General features: G+C 40.4%; 1 protein-coding gene across 1 annotated transcript in view; it reads right to left on the bottom strand.

Moving 5' to 3' along the window:
* The window catches only part of SPON1 (spondin 1), a 245,046-nt gene that overhangs the window by 163,806 nt on the left and 62,775 nt on the right, over positions 1 to 18,465 (bottom strand). The window contains exon 3 of the mRNA XM_046685570.1: positions 11,052 to 11,185. Coding sequence (XP_046541526.1) covers positions 11,052 to 11,185 — 134 coding nt within the window. The remainder of the gene's footprint in view (positions 1 to 11,051; positions 11,186 to 18,465) is intronic.

An 18,465-nucleotide genomic window follows, 5' to 3' on the forward strand; every position in this document is an offset into this window, starting at 1 on the left:
CATCTGCATCTTCAGTGGGCTTCAGCCCAAGCTCCTTCCAAGATGCAGTAATGAATGCCCAGGTATATGACATTGTTACACCGTGGTCATATACTGGGTGTAAAAGATCTAACCAACCCATTTTGGTGATGGGATAAAATAAGCCAACCTGTTTCACACTTACTTCATGACCCTAAAAAATAAACAAAGTAGGTGTTGAACCATTTCTTTGTCCTTTTCCATCCTTGTCCCAGAGTCATCACTGTCCTCCCTAGGGATGGGGTGAGGCTCAGGAGTGGAGCAACACATCTATTGTGTGTATTCCCTAGTTAAAAAATATATGTAGATGTGATACCATCTGGTGTTTTTTTCACTGTAGCCCAAATGTTTCCATTTTTATCCTTTGACCATTTCATGTCAAAAGTGTCCACAGAGATAAGAAAATTGTGGTATACACAGATAATGGAATATTATTCAGATATATAAAGGAAAGAAGTAACAATACATGCTACAACATGGATGAATCTCCAAAACATTATGCTAAGAGAAAAAGCCAGATGCAAACGGTCACATATTGTATGATTCCATTTATATGGAATAATGGTAAATTCATAGAGACAAGTGCATATTGGTGGTTGCCAGGGGCTGTGAGGAGAGGAGAGTGGAGAGAAACTGCTTGATGGGTACAGGGTTTTACCTTGGAGCAATGGCAATGTTTTGGAACTCGATAGAGATCATGGTTGCACAAGATTGTAAATGTACTAAATGCTGCTGAATTGATGACTTTAAAATGGTTAATTTTATGTTATGTGAATTTAATCTCAAGAAAAAAAATGTCCATAGGGTCAAAGCATCATGCTTTGATCCCACCATGACCAGGACAGGAAATATATTGGCAACTCCTGCTCCATCAGTGGGAGAGGACTGGAACTGGTCCTGGTGCACAGTTGGGCGGGGGGAGCTGGGAGGGTGATGGGTATTTGTGCGAGCCCACCAAGTTACAGGCAGCCGTCGACTGCTTGCAATGTTAGCACAGTCCATAGAGCAGGGCTTCAGCATTCCACCTGAGCTTCAGTTCACTGCTGTGCCTGGAGCGCCTCTGCAGCCCATCCTTCCTGTTTAAATCTTGCCAGTTTCCTCCACTGGGGGCTGGACCGTGCACCTGGACTCCAGCTGCTGAATGAAACTCTGCTGCCATTGGACTGCTCCGCTGGAACCGTGCCACCACCAGCCTCCTGGGAACCCCTGGCATCTGGGTTCCACCTGTTGCATCGTAGGTCTTAGGGTATCTAAGTCTTCCAGAACCAAGCACATGTTGCCCTTTTAGCCATGGCCTCAGTCTTTGCAACTGCTCTCCCAAGAACCAGTTGCTTCAGCTGGTTCGGGACTTCTCTGCCCGTTTTCTGTTGACTCCTCGCTTCCTCCCCAGTTAGCATTGCTGAGGTCCTAGACGGTCTCACGGGAAGGCCACCCTGACTTACAACAAAGGAGCCTGTGGTTCTTCTCAATACCTAATGCCAGAAAAACTGTGGAGTAAGCTTCACCCCAGCCACATCAGATTCTCCTCACCCTGCCAACTCCTAAATCACACGCAGAGTCATCTCATGTGGGTTTTCTATGTTATTTCCTTCCAAGATAAAAATGATTTGGTGAGCTCTATGAAGTTACAAAGCATTATGAGTGCTGGCTAATTCCTCCTTAATAGCCATCCTCTCTTTCCACAAACAAGACTTTCTCTTGCCAGGTCCCTGGGTTTGTTTTCCATTTTCTAAATGACAATTAGTTTCCTCACTGGGGGAACAACATCTCCCCCCACAGGCCTCCTCCACCCATGGTTTACAAGAGTGGCTCTGCCCTCACACATCTCACAGACCAACTGAGGCAGAAGGCAGGGGGTGTGGGTGGTCGAGCTCAGTCAGTGTAACTTAGCATTTCGTTAACAACAAAGGCTTTGGAGTCCTGCGGAAGTGGGTTTAAGTCCCAACTCCATTATTTAACTTCTTTATGATCCTGAATATAAACTCTCTAAACCTCAGTTTTCTCATCAACAAAATGGGCACAATATAGAGAAGACCCTATAGGCTCTCATGAGAGTTAAGTAAGATAAGGCATGCAATGCACCTAGCACAGTGCTTGACAATGAATGCAAGCTACTTACACTGTTATTCATACTACTCGATGCATTGGCACCTCTATATACCTCTTTACATCCTCTCATCCCAACTCAGACTCCAGCCACTGTTGCAGTGACCAGCTCTACCCCACTGTAACTGGATGATGCACATCTTGTCTGCGTGGTGTACCTCTTGCTTCCTGTCCCAGAGCTTCTCTGATGCTGCAGTATGTGTTCAGGAAAACACTCTTGTGTGTGCAACCCAGAAGTGCAGGGGAGTTAACGCTTGTGTGACCAACCTTGGTCAATGGAGGATAGAAGACAATGGATAATGGCTTCCCCCTTCATCCCTGGGCCCACTGTTCTGAGACGCATGTTATAAAGCTTTTCAAAATGTCCCAGAGGGATCAGGAATTGGTTGCCTACAGTGATGGCCAAGTTAGTAACACTTGACCAAATCATACCCCCTCCCACCTCCTGCTCCTTGGATCACTTCTGAAATAAATTATCTGCATACAAGCCTCTGTCTTAGATGGGCTTTTAGGAGTACCTGGGACAGGAATCAGTAGTTACTGAGTCCTAGCACTGCGGGCATTAGAGCAGGGGTCAGTAAACACTTTTTCTATAAAGTGCCAGAGAAGAAATATTTTAGGCTTTGTAGGCCATGCCGTCTCTCTTGCAACTTCTCAATTCTTTACTGTAGCATGAAAGCAGCCCTAAGTAACACATGAATGACTAAATGTGGCTGTGTTCCAATAAAACTTTATTTACAAAAACAGCTAGTGGGCCAGATTTGGTCTGCAGGCCCCTGACAACCTCTGCATCAGGGCTACAAAGAGGAGTAAAATTGATCCCCTCCTCCATCAAGCTCACAGTCTCATGTGGGGAGAAGAAGCACCTAGAAATGAGGCTGTAAAGGTGGTTTGAACAAGTCACAAAGGGCCTTGGACGCTATGCTTTGTTCTTTGGTGATGGGGAACACTGAACAAGATCTCAGATCTTATAGTACACTTTGTAATACACCTATCAGGGTCTGGGGCAGCTTCAAACACATTAATATTTACACTAAAAGACTATAACTAACTTCAAGTCAGTTCAGGGCAGGTTTGGGCCCTAAAGCAGTTAAGAAAAATCTTTTGGATTTTAGAGCTTTTTGGACTTCAGAATTGCAGATGCCAGACTGTGGACCTGATTTGTTTTGTTTGTGTTGTACCCCTAGACTGTGACCTCTTCAAAGACAGCCTCTGCGCCCTTGGTGCCCACACACAGGAGGTGCTCAATGTTACCACGACAGTGAGCAGACAAGAATGGCCGGATAACAGTGTTCGTGGAGGGATTCAGTGGAAGTAGAGGCTGGTCAGGGACTCTGGTAAAGGATGCTGGGAGGCTTAAATGATCTGATTTAGATTAGGGACTTTATCTTGAAGGTGATGGAAGGCCCCGTTCAAGTTTAGTAGGTAAGTGTGGGGTTCAGCTGTATATGAAGATAGCAAGTCTTATCCCAGTGTGAGGAAGGAGCGGAGGGTAAGGAACGAGGGTGAGCAATTAGGATGTTCTTGCAATAGTGAGGCAAGAAGTGTCTATGACTAAGGCGGTGAATGGGAAGCAAGTGATAGACAGAAGAGACAAGGCTGGCAACTAATGAGATTGGGGGAGAGGGAGAAGTTGGAGTTGAACCTGACCCAGTGGCACCAATTTGAGATGGTGAGAGTGCAGTATTAAGATCACAGACTCTGGAGTTCAGATGCTTCTGTTTGAATGCCAGCTCTGTCAATTACCCTGTGATCTTGGGCAAGTTACCTAACTTCTCTGTGCCTCAGCATCCTCTTTAGTATCTACTTCATAGGTTGCTGTGAGAATTAACTAAGTATTTGTAATGCACGTAGAACAGGGATTGGCTCTTGGTTGTTTTTACTGCCTGTAACCAACCATTGTTTCATAAGGTTGAAATCCCCAAACGGTTCACCAAGTGACTATCTCCTCAGGAGTAGGAGGACCCACATCTCAGATCCTCCCAGAAAAATGACATGGGTGTCAGAAATCTAGTCATAAAAGTAAGTAATAAAGGTAATAAATGTATGGAAAGAGAGGATGGCATCAGGGGACAAAATTTTTGTCCGATTTAAGGGGACAGGACTTCCTTCTAGTGGGGTCTGTAAACATCTATTCTATTCACGGGGGCTTTTTCTTCAATCAGTTGCTCCTCTGCTGTAACGGGCTGCAGCATGCTTGCAGCACTGCAGCATGCCGGGGAAACCTGAAGTGCTGGGTCATTCATTTGCAGGGAGAAAGCTATGAGGAGGGCTGCCTGGAAAGCCTGTAATTTAGCAATGTTCAAATCTTCGCCTCCAAATGGAAAATGGAAATGGCGTCAGGTCTGTGCCAAAAGAAAAGTCGTAATTGCTATGTGCTTCCCTTGCCTGCCCTCCTGGGCAAAGGAACACAACCAACCAACCGGGCTTTAGAGCTGTCATCTATAGACATTTAGGAGGCTCTGCAGCTTATTCTACTGGGCTGCCTTCTCCCAGGAATATTACCCAAACACCACAACACAAATGCTCGTTTTTGCAAGTGAGGCCTCTACAGCAAAGCTGGCATCTCCCCTTTCATCTGTCCTGAACTTTGCTGCCAGACTGACGTGTCCTTACTAATTATATATATTTTTTAAGGAAGATTAGCCCTGAGCTAACTACCGCCAATCCTCCTCTTTTTACTGAGGAAGACTGGCCCTGAGCTAACATCCATGCCCATCTTCCTCTATTTTATACGTTGGACGCCTGCCACAGCATGGCTTTTGCCAAGCGGTGCCATGTCCGCACTTGGGATCCGAACTGGCGAACCCGTGCCGCCGAGAAGTGGAACATGAGAACTTAACTGCTGCGCCACTGGGCTGGCCCCTCCTTACTAATTTTTTAACAAACCTTCCTCCCAGCATGTCAGTCCACTGTTTAATAACCACTAATGGCTCCCTTGTTCCTCTTGAATCGAGTTCAATCTCTTTATCTTGACATTGGAGGACCTCCACGATTCGGCAATGGATTTTGGCCCCCCAAGACGCTCTAATCTCTCCAAGTCTGTCTGTTTACTGTCTCCTGGGGCTGCCACATTTACTCTCACCTCCAAGCTCTCACTTCAGTTTCCACTCATTCCACTCCCTTCACCTGGAATAATCTCTTCCCTTCTGTCCATTTCTCCAAACTCTTCTACAGCCTTCAAGACATAAACCAACCTCTCCAAGAAGCTCTGGTGCTTCCACTATGCCATTCTTCACCCATCTCCTTTCTGACTAACCATGTTTAATTTGTCCCCAGTTCATGTCTGTTGTGGGTTTGCTAACTTTGGCATACACATTTTTGTTGATACCAAAACTGGACTGAAAGTGTCTTGAAAATCAGGACCACTGGTTATAGCTTGACTCTCAGTGCTGGTACCCTCTGGGCACATGGGAGGTTGGTTTTCCAAACACCACCTTCCACATGAGGAAGAAGGAAGCTTTCTCAGTTGGATAAAGGGTCTTTCTCAACTTGATTAAAGGCATCAGTTGGAAACTTGTACTTCATGTTATACTTAAAAGTGAAATATAATAGTCTTCCCATTAAAATCAGGAATAAGCAAGAATACCACTATTTAATATTCCACTAGAGGTGATAGATAAACTAACATAGGAAAAAGGACTAAAAGTTATGCTTATTAATTATTTCCCATAAGAATGAAAGAAGAAGCCATTACAACTATCAAGAGAGTTCGGCAGTGTCCAGATTCAAACTCAATGTACAAGAGACAATAGGTTTCCTAAACACAAGCAATCAATGATTATAAAATATAATAGGAAAAAAGAGCCCATTCACAAAAGCAACAGAACTATAAAATACCATGGGGAAAAAAGCCTCATAAGAATGTGCAATCTATGTGAAGAAAAATTACATTACTTTACTGAAGGACACAAAAGAGCTGAATAAATAGGGGACATTCCATATTTCTGACCTGGAAAACATACTGTAGGGACGCTGATGTTTCCCACATTAAACTATTAATTCAGTGCAACACCATTCAAAATAGAAATATAAGTTTTTATTGAACACAACAAACTTATTCTACAATTCATCTGCAATTATGAATCTGCTTGAATGGCCATGAACATTTTGAACCAGAAAATTAATGGGCAATGACTTGCTATCAAAACATAAATAAAATTATGCTATAAAATGGTGTGGGTTTCAAGCAGGAATAGATAAAAAGATCAACAGAACAGAATGGACCTGTATAAAAATTTTATATCTGATAAAGTAGCGTTTCAAACCATTGGGGAAAGAATAAACTACTTGATAAATGGATGTGGGACAACTAGACATTTTGAGAAAAATAGATAGATTTTGATTCTCTATCTGTGCTGGAAATCTTTGGTTTGTTCTTCTAGATACCTTCTCTGTCTTTCTGCACCCTGGTCTTTGCCACAGAGGAGAATCTGTATGGACTCTATCAAGGGGCTCCGTTGTCTTCACAGTTGGAGCCAGGCCAAAGGGGAGAACTGACAGGGATCAGAGGAAAGGACAGGGTGGGGTCCTGGTGGGGACACCTCAAGCTAGTTGCTTCTCTTAACTGAAGAGCTCGGCTCCTGTGAGGTAGTGGTCTTCTCCATCCTCTCTGTTTCCTCCTCTTGCCCCTTCAGGCCTGGGTGATGAAGGCTCCTCCCAGTGTTTTGGCCACACTGTTGCAAATAAACCCCTGATTTAACTTGCCCTTTGGCACCTCATTTTGAGCACTTCATCTATTTTCTTTTGAGGCTTACTGACACCATATCGTTCACAAATTAAATTCCAGGAAGATTAAAGATCTAAATTTATTTTTAAATCTATAAAAATATTTAAAATATGGGAATATATGTATAACCTTGGATGTAGGAAAATTATTCTTAAACAAGACACAAAAAATCAAAATTCATAAGGGAAAGGATGGATACATTGATTAAATCAAAAATTCAAACTTCCGGATGATTAGACACCCATAAGCAAAGTTAAAAGATGGAGAGAACTTTTGAAATGTATAACAATCTGTTATTATCTGGACTATTTACAGGTAAATGTTAAGTATAAATATGTTTTAAATACATAAAATTGTACATTTTATGTATTTACATATATTTATGTAAAATCTATTTTGTACATAAATATATTTTGTATAATTACATATTTAAATGTTTAAAAATCAATTTTAAAAAGACACATTATTAGAAAAATGGACAATAATATGACTGGGGCATTCACAGAAGAGGAAATCAAAAAAGAATAAATATATGAAAAGATTCTTAATATTACTAGTAATCAGGAAAATGCAAATTAATGTAAGATACTGTTTTTATCAGATTGGCAGAATTTTAAAGATTGATAACATTGAGTTGTTGAGCAAGTAAAGACATAAGCTCTTTTATTCACAGTCAGGGAGCGTGTTTAAGTTGGCAAGCTTTTTGGAGGAAAATCTGGAAGTGTCTATTAAAATTATAAATGTGCATCCCTTATGATCCCACTTCTTGGCATCTACTGTGGATAAAGACTTGCATATTTGCTCAAAGACACAAGTATAAGGATGTTCATTGCAGCATTATGTGTAACAGTAAAAAACTGGAAACTCTCTAAATGTCCATCTACCGTGGAATAATTAACATAGTCACGCTACAGATTATGTGCAACAGTTTTAAAAAAGAGGTGAACCTACATGCACTGACCTGGAAATATATCTAAGACGTTTTATTTAGTGAAAACTTAGTCAGGTTCAGGACACTATGTAGACTATGATACCATTTGTGTAAATTTAAATTCCCACAAAAATGAAACAACGTTCTTTTATGTTGACTTAATATGCACACAAATGCACGGATGAAAGTCTAAAGAACAGACACCAAATTGATACTATTGCTACCTTTGGGTAGGGGACTCTGGGATTTATTGGGAGAGATGTTAGAGATTTTTCGCTTTTCCTATATTCTGTATTTTCTGTATTTCACTATTTTCTGTCTTGTTTGAAATTTTACAATGTGAAAGTATTTATGTCTTACCCATAAAACTATTATTTCTTTAATTAATAGTTGTAGCTTATATTTAATTCCTTCAGAAAAAAATACATAAAAGAAAGGAAGAACATGGGCGTTAGAGTGAAATAAATGTGTGATTTCAGGAAATGTGTCTAATTCTCTGGGCCTGTCTCCTCCACTGTAAAATGGAGGTCGTTTGTTGTGAAGACTGAATTAGATAAAGCCTGCTAGATGAGCAGCTGAGTTCCTGGTACACAGAAAGTATCAGCTGACCTTTTTTCTCCCCTCTATTTGGCCTGGGAGAACCTCCAGGGCCAAGAACGCCTCTCAGCTGCCCGTAGATCCTGAGCGCCTGCTCAAGTAGAAGCTCAGTTACATTTGTTGAAAGAATGAGTGAATGGACAAGCCACGTTTGTTTATTGTTAGTGGATAAACATATGTACACATATGTTTATCATTGTTAGTGGGTAAACAAGAGATGACTTTCTGGCTTTCGCCAAGACGATCAAATGCTTCTGGCTTATGAGAACAATAAATCGAAAAAAAACAGAGATCTGGGTCAGAAAGGGAAGGGTTTTTAGAGCAGGAAGACTCAACGCATACGTCTATGTTTTCCAACTGTCTTCATTGGAGCCCCAGGCTCTGCAGAGTGATTGGGCTGCCATGCGGAGGGGTGCGAGTCTGGAAAAGCCAAGCTGAGAACCCAGACTCCAGGCTGAAAGCCTGAAAATACTGATGGAGAATGGCCAGGCCATATTTGACAATGACAGTAGAACTCTGACCCCCAGCCTCTGCAGCAACCGGCCTGGGAAGCCAAACCACAACCTCGACAGCCATCAGCCTGGAAGGTTTAGGACTTGTCGATAACTATCAGCTTCTCTAATTTTTGTCCCCACTGCCTCCCCTACTGCCAACTCAGGACCAACAAAAGAAAGCCAAATATGCTCTCCAAAAGAATCACAGAAGATGTTCCATTTCCAGTGAGCCCCCCTGCAGCTTCCCCATGCCAATAACCTCCAAGCAGAACGTACCTGCAGCCTTCCCTTTTCCTCTCTGTAAAGCTTCCCCACTCCTTGGCCTGCCTTTGAGTCTCTGCCAAATGCTAGTGATAGCAGCTGACTCCCTTGCTACAGAGCAAGCTCTAAATAGCCTCTGTTTGTTCTCATTTCCGTGGTCCTCGTTTATTCCCACAAGGCCTTCTCCTGAATTTCAAGTAAATACTAGATACATGTTATATATTGGGGTTTATACACAAGGTTTCATTAAAAAAATTTCTACTGCTAACAAAGTTTTTTTAATCACCCCTGTACATTAATGTCAAGAGCCAAACTTCTCAAAGAATCTGTGAAAGGATGCTCAGCTTGCATTAAACCAAGAAGGAAATAAATGATGCCCAGACAGATGGCAGCAAAAGGAGGCCAGACAAAGACATGGCTGGGTCTGAACAATGGACAGAGGCTTCCAGAGATTTCTGTGGGCATTTTTCCAAAAGCCAGGCACAGCTGAGCCAGAAACGGTGGCAACTGGAGTGCCTAGCTGGGGGTGGGCTATCAGCCTCTCCTTAGGGGTGAGCTGGACTCAACCACAATTGTAAGACTGTTGAAATGTCTACCTGCTGGAGATGCAGACAAATGCACCAAATACATAAATAAGGCCTTGGGTGATTTAAAGAAGAAGATGGTTCGGAAGTTCCCAGCCCCTACCTCCATGGGAAAATGGCTTCTTGGATGCTGGCATTGGAGCCCTGCCCATCCACTCTTGACTATTTGCCTATCTGAAATCCCAAAATTCCCAGCATCACTCTATACAGACTTTAAATCTATTTAAAAGAGGGTATGGCTGTGTTTCCCAAATTGGTGAATGTTAATAGATGTCTCAGCAAAAAAGGAGCTTTGCAGGGGCTGGCCTGGTGGCACAGTGGTTAAGTCCGCACGTTCTGCTGTGGTGGCAGGGGGTTTGCCAGTTTGAATCCCGGGTGTGAACCCATGCACCGCTTGTCAAGCCATGCTGTGGCAAGTGTCCCACATATAGTACAGGAAGATGGGTACGGATGTTAGCTCAGGGCCAGTCTTCCTCAGCAAAAAGAGGAGGATTAGTGGCAGATGTTAACTCTGGGTTAATCTTCCTCAAAGAAAAAAACAAAAAGGAGCTTTGCAGTCAAACAAGTTTGGGAAATGCAGGGTCAAACCAAGAGAAACAGATTTCATTTCAGCAGGACTTTGCAAAACCTTCAATATGCTAAGATATCTTGTGAATCTGCAAGAAGGGGATACAGCATTTTCCAAACTTATTTAACCGTAGAAATTTATTTCCTGCCCACGTGTTTACATCTCCCTGAACACCATTCTATGGCAAACAATTTCAGAGACAGAGGTTTGAGATACTGCTACCTTTCAGCGGAAAACTGTCAGCTGGTTAACACCTCTTATCGTCTATTATAACTCACCAAAGGGAGGGTCAGGAGGCCAGCTAGCAAGTGGCACAAGCAGGCAATTTTGATGGAGAAGGAAGAAGATGAGATCATAAAGCAGAGCGGGAGGCTCATGGAGGTTACAGTTGGGTCTCAGGTCAGCTTAGCACAATTTAAGGAAACCAGGTGTTAAATTCCAGATGGAGGAAGGCAAGGATTATCCCCACCTGGTTTGTAATTTTTCTTAATCGGCCCTCATAGCATTATGTCTAGGAAGATAGAGGGTAGGAGAATCCCTGTATTAGGTAAAAATAGAGATTCAGGTAAATGATTCTTTTCATAGCACTTCACCCATGATGGCCCATAGTCCTGTTTTAGAGTCGAGATAATGAGGGCAGAGAGATAATGCAACTTGTCTGATGCCCCAGGAAAGCCACTTTTCTTTCTGCAACCGCCCCGTGAAGTCTTCGATAGACCACTGGGAAAGAGCGCGGCGTTGCAAGGATTCCAGGTTCACTTACTTGAGAATCACACAGCCCGTTCCTGCTGGCGGCGCTACCCAGAACACTTGGATCCGCGTCCTCCTCCGGGGCGTGCTTTCAGTGACCGCAACGGGGCAGTTACTCATAAACTGGGTTTCTTCTTCATCTATGATCTATGGAAAATAAACACATTAAGATGCAATGTCACTTTGGGAAGTCTCAAGTTTCTGAGTTGACACTTCCTTAATTTTATTTTTAAACTTGTCACTTTGTGTTAGCAGCTCTACATCCCCAGACAGCAGAATAGTGCCTGGCATAGAGTCCCTGTCAATGCTCGTTGAATTAACATAAGGGCAAGGATTTGGCATTTGTTCTCTGCTCTCTGGGACCAGGATCTTGTGTCAGCACTTTGAGGAACAGGCCACTAGGTGATGATCTCGCTCATTTCCCTAACACAACCTGTGTCCCACTTTAGGGAAGGAGGGGGATGGCGGAGGGACAATCAAAAGCAAACACTCTCTCTGTAGCTAAACTTGGTGAGTCGGCTACAATTTTATAACTTGAAATTCAAATGTTAAAAGAAAACGCCCCTTTGGAGGAAGCATACCAAAGTGCATGAAGTCTCTCAGCTTCATAGCACTGTTTACTTGTGTGGTCTCTACTTTCTTAGTTAGTGCATTGTATTGGTGTCCTCCCAGGGCAATCACCAAGGTTTCCTATAACACTGGAAAAAAGCCAGCAGCCACTCCCATTCCCCGGGACTGTTTCAGCACTTCTCCTGCTTGCTTTGGATCTGCAGCCAGTACTTGCCTGTCGCTCTAGTAGAATCATAGACTATTAGACCTGGAAGGATCTTTTGGGGGAAATTATCTGAATCCAATTGGTCTTAAGTGCCAACTCCAATTGATTGGTAGCAGCTATGTCACGAGTAGTGTTAATAACATTAATAGATAACATTTATTGAGTGTTTCATACTTGCTAGACACTGTGAAGTGCTTTATCTGAATTACTCATTTAATCTTCAAATATAACTTAATGAGTTCATGATATCCATATTGTATTTATGTTACATTTAAAAATTCCTCTACTTTTTAGGAGGATTACGTTTTGTTTATCTCTACATTCTTTATCCTTCTCCCATTTCTCTCCTCTATTTAGCCCTGCTCCTAAGTATTTAATATATGTCCTTCTGAGCATATACATATATATATATGATTCACTTGAAGTTATATAGAATTGTTTTGTATTTTAATATTTCTTTCACTTAACATTATGCTTTTGAGATATGTCAGTGTTACTATGTGAAATATATGTGAAAGTAATTCATTGCTTCTGATGCTGCCTAGTTCCATCGCACGCAAAGACCGCATTTTATGTATCCATTCTCCCAGTGAGGAGCACTTAGCTGAATTCCAGCTTTTTGCCTCCACAAACATTGCTGCAATGGAGATCCTCATGCTGCTCTAGTTGTGAACCCACAGAAGAGTTTCTCAGCAACATAAACAATGTAGTGGAATTGCTGGGTTGTTGGGTTGCGGACATAATCATATTAATTTCACTAGGTATTGCCGGATTGTTTTGCAGAATGGCCATTCCTATTTTTATTCTACCAGCTCTGCACAAATGTTCCCATTTCCCCGTATCTTTACCAGTACTTGTGATTACTGGACTTTCTAATTGTTTCCAATCTGATGGATATAAAGTAGTATCTTGTTTTAATTTAATACTAGCAAATTTGAGCAACTCTTCATGTATTTGTCAGGTTTCTCCTTCTGTGAAATGCCTACTTAGACTCTTTGCCAGTGGATTTTCTTGTCCTTTTATTATTGATTTGCAGGAATTTCTAGATATAAATCCCTCATCATTTACAATATCTTTGTTACCCAGAGGTTCACCTTATCTCTGGAATTCTTCATTTAACAGAAATAACTTTCATCCAGTCAAATTCATCAGTCTCTCTCCTATGGCTTGTACTTTTGTGGTCTTGCCTAAAAAACTGAGATCCCAAAGTTATTCTCCAATATTTTTTCCCATTGGCTTTATAATTTTACCTTTCACATTTAGGTCTTCAATCCATTTCGAGTTTATTGTTTAATATGATGAAGTAGAGCTCCAACTGAATTTTCTCCATGCTATGAGCTACTTTTTTTAAAAAAAAATAATAAACAATTTTTTAAGAGAACTTTTAGGTTCACAGCAAAATTCAGCAGAAAATACAGAGAGTTCCCATATGCTCCCTGTCCCACACATGAACAACCTTCCCCATTATCAACATTTGGCACCAGAGTGGTACATTTGTTAAAATTGATGAACCTACGCTGACACTGACATTATCACCCAAAGTCCACAGTTTACATTAGGGCTCACTCTAGGTGTTGTATATTCTATGGGTTTGGACAAATGTATAATGACATGTATCCGCCATTGTAGTATTATAGTATCGTACTGAATAGTTTCACTGCCTTAAAAATCCTCTGTATTCTGCCTACTCATCCTTTCCTCTCTCCAACTCCTGGCAACCATTAATCTTTTGTTGTAATCATTTATTAGTTCTAGGAGGTTTTTCGTTGATTCTTTCAGATTTTCCTATGTAGACAATCATGTCGTCTGTGAACGAAGACAGTTTTATTTCTTCCTTCCCAATCTGTATACCATTTATTTCCTTTTCTTGTCTTATTGCATTGGTTAGGATTTCCAGTATGATGCTGAAAAGCAGTGATGAAATGGGACATCCTTGCCTTGTTCTTTATCTTAGCAGCAAAGCTTCAAGTTTCTTACCAGTAAGTATGAAGTTAGGTGTAGGTTTTTTTGTAGATGCTCTTTATTAAATTGAGGACATTCCTCTCTATTCCTAGTTTGCTGAGAGTTTCCATCATGAATGGATGTTGGATTTTGTCAAATGATTTTTCTGCATCTGTTGATATGATTGTGTGAGTTTTCTTTTTAGTCTGTTGATGTGATGGATTACATTAATCGATTTTCAAATGTTGAACCAGGTTTGCATATCTGGCATAAATCTCATTTGGTTATGGTGTGTATTCTTTTTACACATTGTTGGATTTGATTTGCTAACATTTTCTTGAGGAATTTTGCTTCTATGTTCATAAGAGATGTGGTCTGCAGCTTTCCTTTTTTTTCAGTGTGTCTGGTGTTGGGGTTAGGGTGATGCAGGCCTCACAGAATGAGTTAGGAAGTAGAGAACTGGTATAATTTCTTCCTTAAATGTTTGGTAGAATTCACTACTGAACCCATCTAGGTTTGGTGCTTTCTGTTTTGGAAGGTTGTTAAGCATTGATTCAATTCTTTCTTTAATAGATATAAGCCTATTCATATTGTCTATTTCTTCTAATATGAGTTTTGGCAGATTATGTTTTCCAAGGAATTGATCCATTTCATATAGGTTATCAAATTTGTGGGCACAGAGTTGTTCATAATATTCCTTTATTATTCCATTAGTGTCCATGGGATCTATAGTGATGTCCCTTCTTTCATTTCTGACATTAACAATTTGTGTCTTCTCTTTTTTTCTTAGTAAGCCTGGCTGGGGGCTTATCAACTTTATTGATCTTTTCAAAGAGCCATCTTTTGGTTTTGTTCATTTTCTCTATTGATTTCTTGTTCCAATTTCATTGATTTCTGCTCTCGTTTTTATTATTTCTTTTCTTCTGCTTACTTCAGATGTAATTTGCTTTTCTTTGTCTAGTTTCCTAAGATGGAAGCTTACATTACTGATTTTAGATCTTTCTTCCTTTCTAACATATACATTCAATATTCTAAATTTCCCTTAAGCACTGCTTTCACTGCATCCCACAAATTTTGATGTTGTAGTTTCATTTTCATTTAGTTCAAATATTTTTAAATTTATTTTGAAATTTCTTGCTTGACCCATGTGTTAATTAAAAATGTTTAGTCTCCAAGTATTTGGGGATTTTCCAGCTATCTTTCATTATTGATTTCTAGTTTAATTCCATTGTGGTCTGAGAGCAGACATTGTATGATTTCTATTCTTTTAAATTTGATAAGGTGTGTTTTGTGGCCCAGGGTGTGGTCTGTCTTGGTGTATGTTCCATGTGAGCTTGAGAAGAATGTCTAATCTGCTGTTGGTTGAAGTAGCCTATTGCTGTCAATTATATCCAGTTGACTGATGCTGCTGTTGAGTTCAATTACATCCTTGCTGATTATCTGCCATTTTTGATAGAGGGGTGTGGAAGTCTCCAACTATGATAGTGGATTCAGCTACTTCTCCTTGCAGTTCCATCAGTTTTACCTCACATATTTTGACACTCTGTTGTTAGGTGCATACATATTAAGGATTGTTACATCTTCTTGGAGTATTGACTCCTCCATCATCATGTAATGCCTCTCTTTATTTCTGGTGACTTTCCTTGCTCTGAGCTCTTCTCTGTCTGAAATTAGTATAGCTATTCCTGCTTTCTTATAATTAGTGTTGGCATTGTATATCTTTACTATTCTGCTTTTAATTTATACGTGTCTTTATATACAAAATAGGTTTCTTGTAGACAACACATAGGCATCTTGTTTTTGATTCACTCTGACAATCTGTCTTTTAGACCATTGATGTTTAAGGTGATTATTGACATAGTTGGACTAATATCTATCATAATTGTTATTGTTTTCTATTTGTTGCCCTTGTTCTTTGTTCCTATTTTTGTCTTCCACACTTATGAATTTTTGGTTTTGAGTATTTTATATGATTCCATTTTCTCTTCTTTCTTAGCCTATCAATCACACTTTTTTGGCTTTTTTTAGTGGTTGTCCTAGAGTTTGCAATATACGTTTACAACTAATACAAGTCTACTTTCAAATAACACTATACTGCTTCACAGATAGTGAAAGTACCTTATAATAGCAAAATATTCCTAATTCCTTCCTCCTGTCCCTTGCATCATTGCAGTCATTCATTTTACTCATACATAAGCATATATAGAGACATAAACATATATAATCGAATACATTGTTGCTATTATTATTTTGAACAAACTGTTATCTGTTAGATCAATTAGGAATAAGAAAAATAAAAATTTTTTATTTTATCTTCCATTATTCCTTCTTTGATGCTCTTTCTTTATCGATGAAGATCCAAGTTTCTGACCTATATTATTTTGCTTCTCTCTGAAGAATTTTGTAAACATTTCTTGCAAGACAAGTCTACCGGCAATAGATTCCCTCAATTTTGGGTAGTCTGAGAAAGTCTTTATTTCTCCTTCACTTTTGAAGAAGAATTTCTCAGGGTACGGAATTCTAAGTTGGCAGGTTTTTTTCTCTCAACACATTAAATATTTCTCTCCACTCTCTTCTTGTTTTCATGGTTTCTGAGGAAAATTTGGATATAATTCTTATCTTTACTCTTCTATAGGTAAGCTTTTTTTTCTTCTGGCCTCTTTCAGGATTTTCTCTTTCTCTTGGATTTTCTGTCATTTATATGATACGCTTAGGTGTAGTTTTTTGGCATTTATCCTTCTTGTTCTCTAAGCTTCCTGGATCTGTGATTTGGTGTCTGATATTAATTTGGGAAAATTTTCAGTCATATTGTTTCAAATCTCTCTTCTGTTCCTTTCTCTCTTTCTTCTCCTAGTATTCCCATTCTGTACATGTTACACCTTTTGTAGTTGTCCCATAGTCATTGGATATTCTATTCTGTTTTTTTCAGTCTTTGTTCTCTTTGCTTTTCAGCATTAGAGGTTTCTATTGACACATCCTCAAGCTCAGAGATTCCTCAGCTATGTCCAGCCTATTAATAAGCGCATCAAAGGCATTCTCATTTCTGTCACAAGGTTTTTTATCTCTAGCATTTATTTTTGTTTTTTCTTGGGATTTCCATTTCTCTGCTTACATTGCCCATCTTTTTTTTCATGCTGTTTACTTTATCTGTTAGAGTCCTTAGCATAATAATCATTGTTGTTTTAAATTCCTGGTCTGATAATTCCAACACCAATTTCATGATGTTCTGGGTAAAAGGAATTGAGGTAAATAGGCCTTTAGCAATGTAGTGGTCAGATGTGGGGCAGGGGAAGTGTTCTGTAGTCCTATGATTAGGTCTCAGTCTTTTGGTGACTTTTGCCCCTGGACTGTGAACTTCACATGTGCTTCTCAGTTTCCCTCCGCCTTTAGGTAGGACTAAATGGTTGGAGGGGACTCGAGTCATGTATTTTCCTTCCCCTACATGGAAGGCTACAGGAGCCTCAAGTTGGATATATCCTTTTCCCAACATGGATTAGGCTCTGATAAAACCCCAGCAGTTAGGCTCTGGTAGAATAGTTTCTCTTGAGGGCACTCCTGGTTAAGAAGAACAGAATGCTCTGGTGTATTTAAAAATAGTTTCTTTTTTCCTCCCCGTCCCAGAAGCACAAGGGGATTTTTCTCAGATATTCACTGCAAGGACCTGGTAGGGCTCCTGGATGTAAAACTCACAAAAGTTTTGCCCCTCCTGCCCCCAATCCAATTACTGGGTGCCCCTGGAGTTTCTTACTCTCAGAGTGGTCCACACTGAGCCTCCAGAAATCCATCAATTACAGTTTGGGTTTTCCTACTCTGGCATGTGGAGTTTTCTGCTCTGATAAGTTGTGATTCTCTAGATCCTCTTGTCTGTCTCTCCAATTTTGGGGTCAGTGGTTTGCCCTGCGACCTCACTTCTCTGAGGGATCTAAAAAGAGCTGTTGAGTTTTCAGTTTGCTTGGCTTTTTACTTGCTGTTAGAATGGAGTGGCCACTTCCAAGCTCCTTATACGTGGGATGGGACACCGAAAGTCCATACTGTAAGCTACTTTTAACACTACTTAATCCATCTTTCTCTCACTTTTTTGTGATGCCACCTTTCTCATATATAGAGTGACAATGTAATTTATTGTCCAAACAAGGATGAAAAAGTCTGTTATTAACAATTGTTCTTGGACAACAGGCAAAAGTGGGAACTTTCCCAGGCAAATGGGGCATATGTTCAACCAGTCATATACCAGGTTCTCAAACACTCATGTTGCTTCTGGGCTTTCTAATCTATCCCCTCCCCCCCACTCCCAATGGCATTGTAATATATTTTAATATCTGGAAGTGCCAGTTCCTCTCTCTTGCTCTTCTTTGTCAATTTTGTATTATCTATTTGTGGATCTTTATCTTTTCATATATGGTATAAATTCTCTAAAAACTCCCTTACCGTTGTCATTTTATCTTCCTGATGCGATAAAATCCCAAACCTAGATAAAATTCTCACACCTCTGTGACTCAGCGCTGCTGGACAAAGCCCCATGGTAAGACCAGTTGTCTCCTATGTTAACTGACTCCTAGCCTCAAGTCTGCCCTGCTACACTGCTGTACGTATCTTGTAAACTGTTACTTTCCCACTCTCAACAATGATGATTTCAAATCTTCTCCTATCTCCCCAAACCTCCAACCTTTATCTCTCCTCTTCCATTCTTGTTTTTTTTTTTTACCTTGTC

Source organism: Equus quagga, chromosome 14 (genome assembly GCF_021613505.1).
Source record: "Equus quagga isolate Etosha38 chromosome 14, UCLA_HA_Equagga_1.0, whole genome shotgun sequence".
NCBI classification, from domain to species: Eukaryota; Metazoa; Chordata; class Mammalia; order Perissodactyla; family Equidae; genus Equus; species Equus quagga.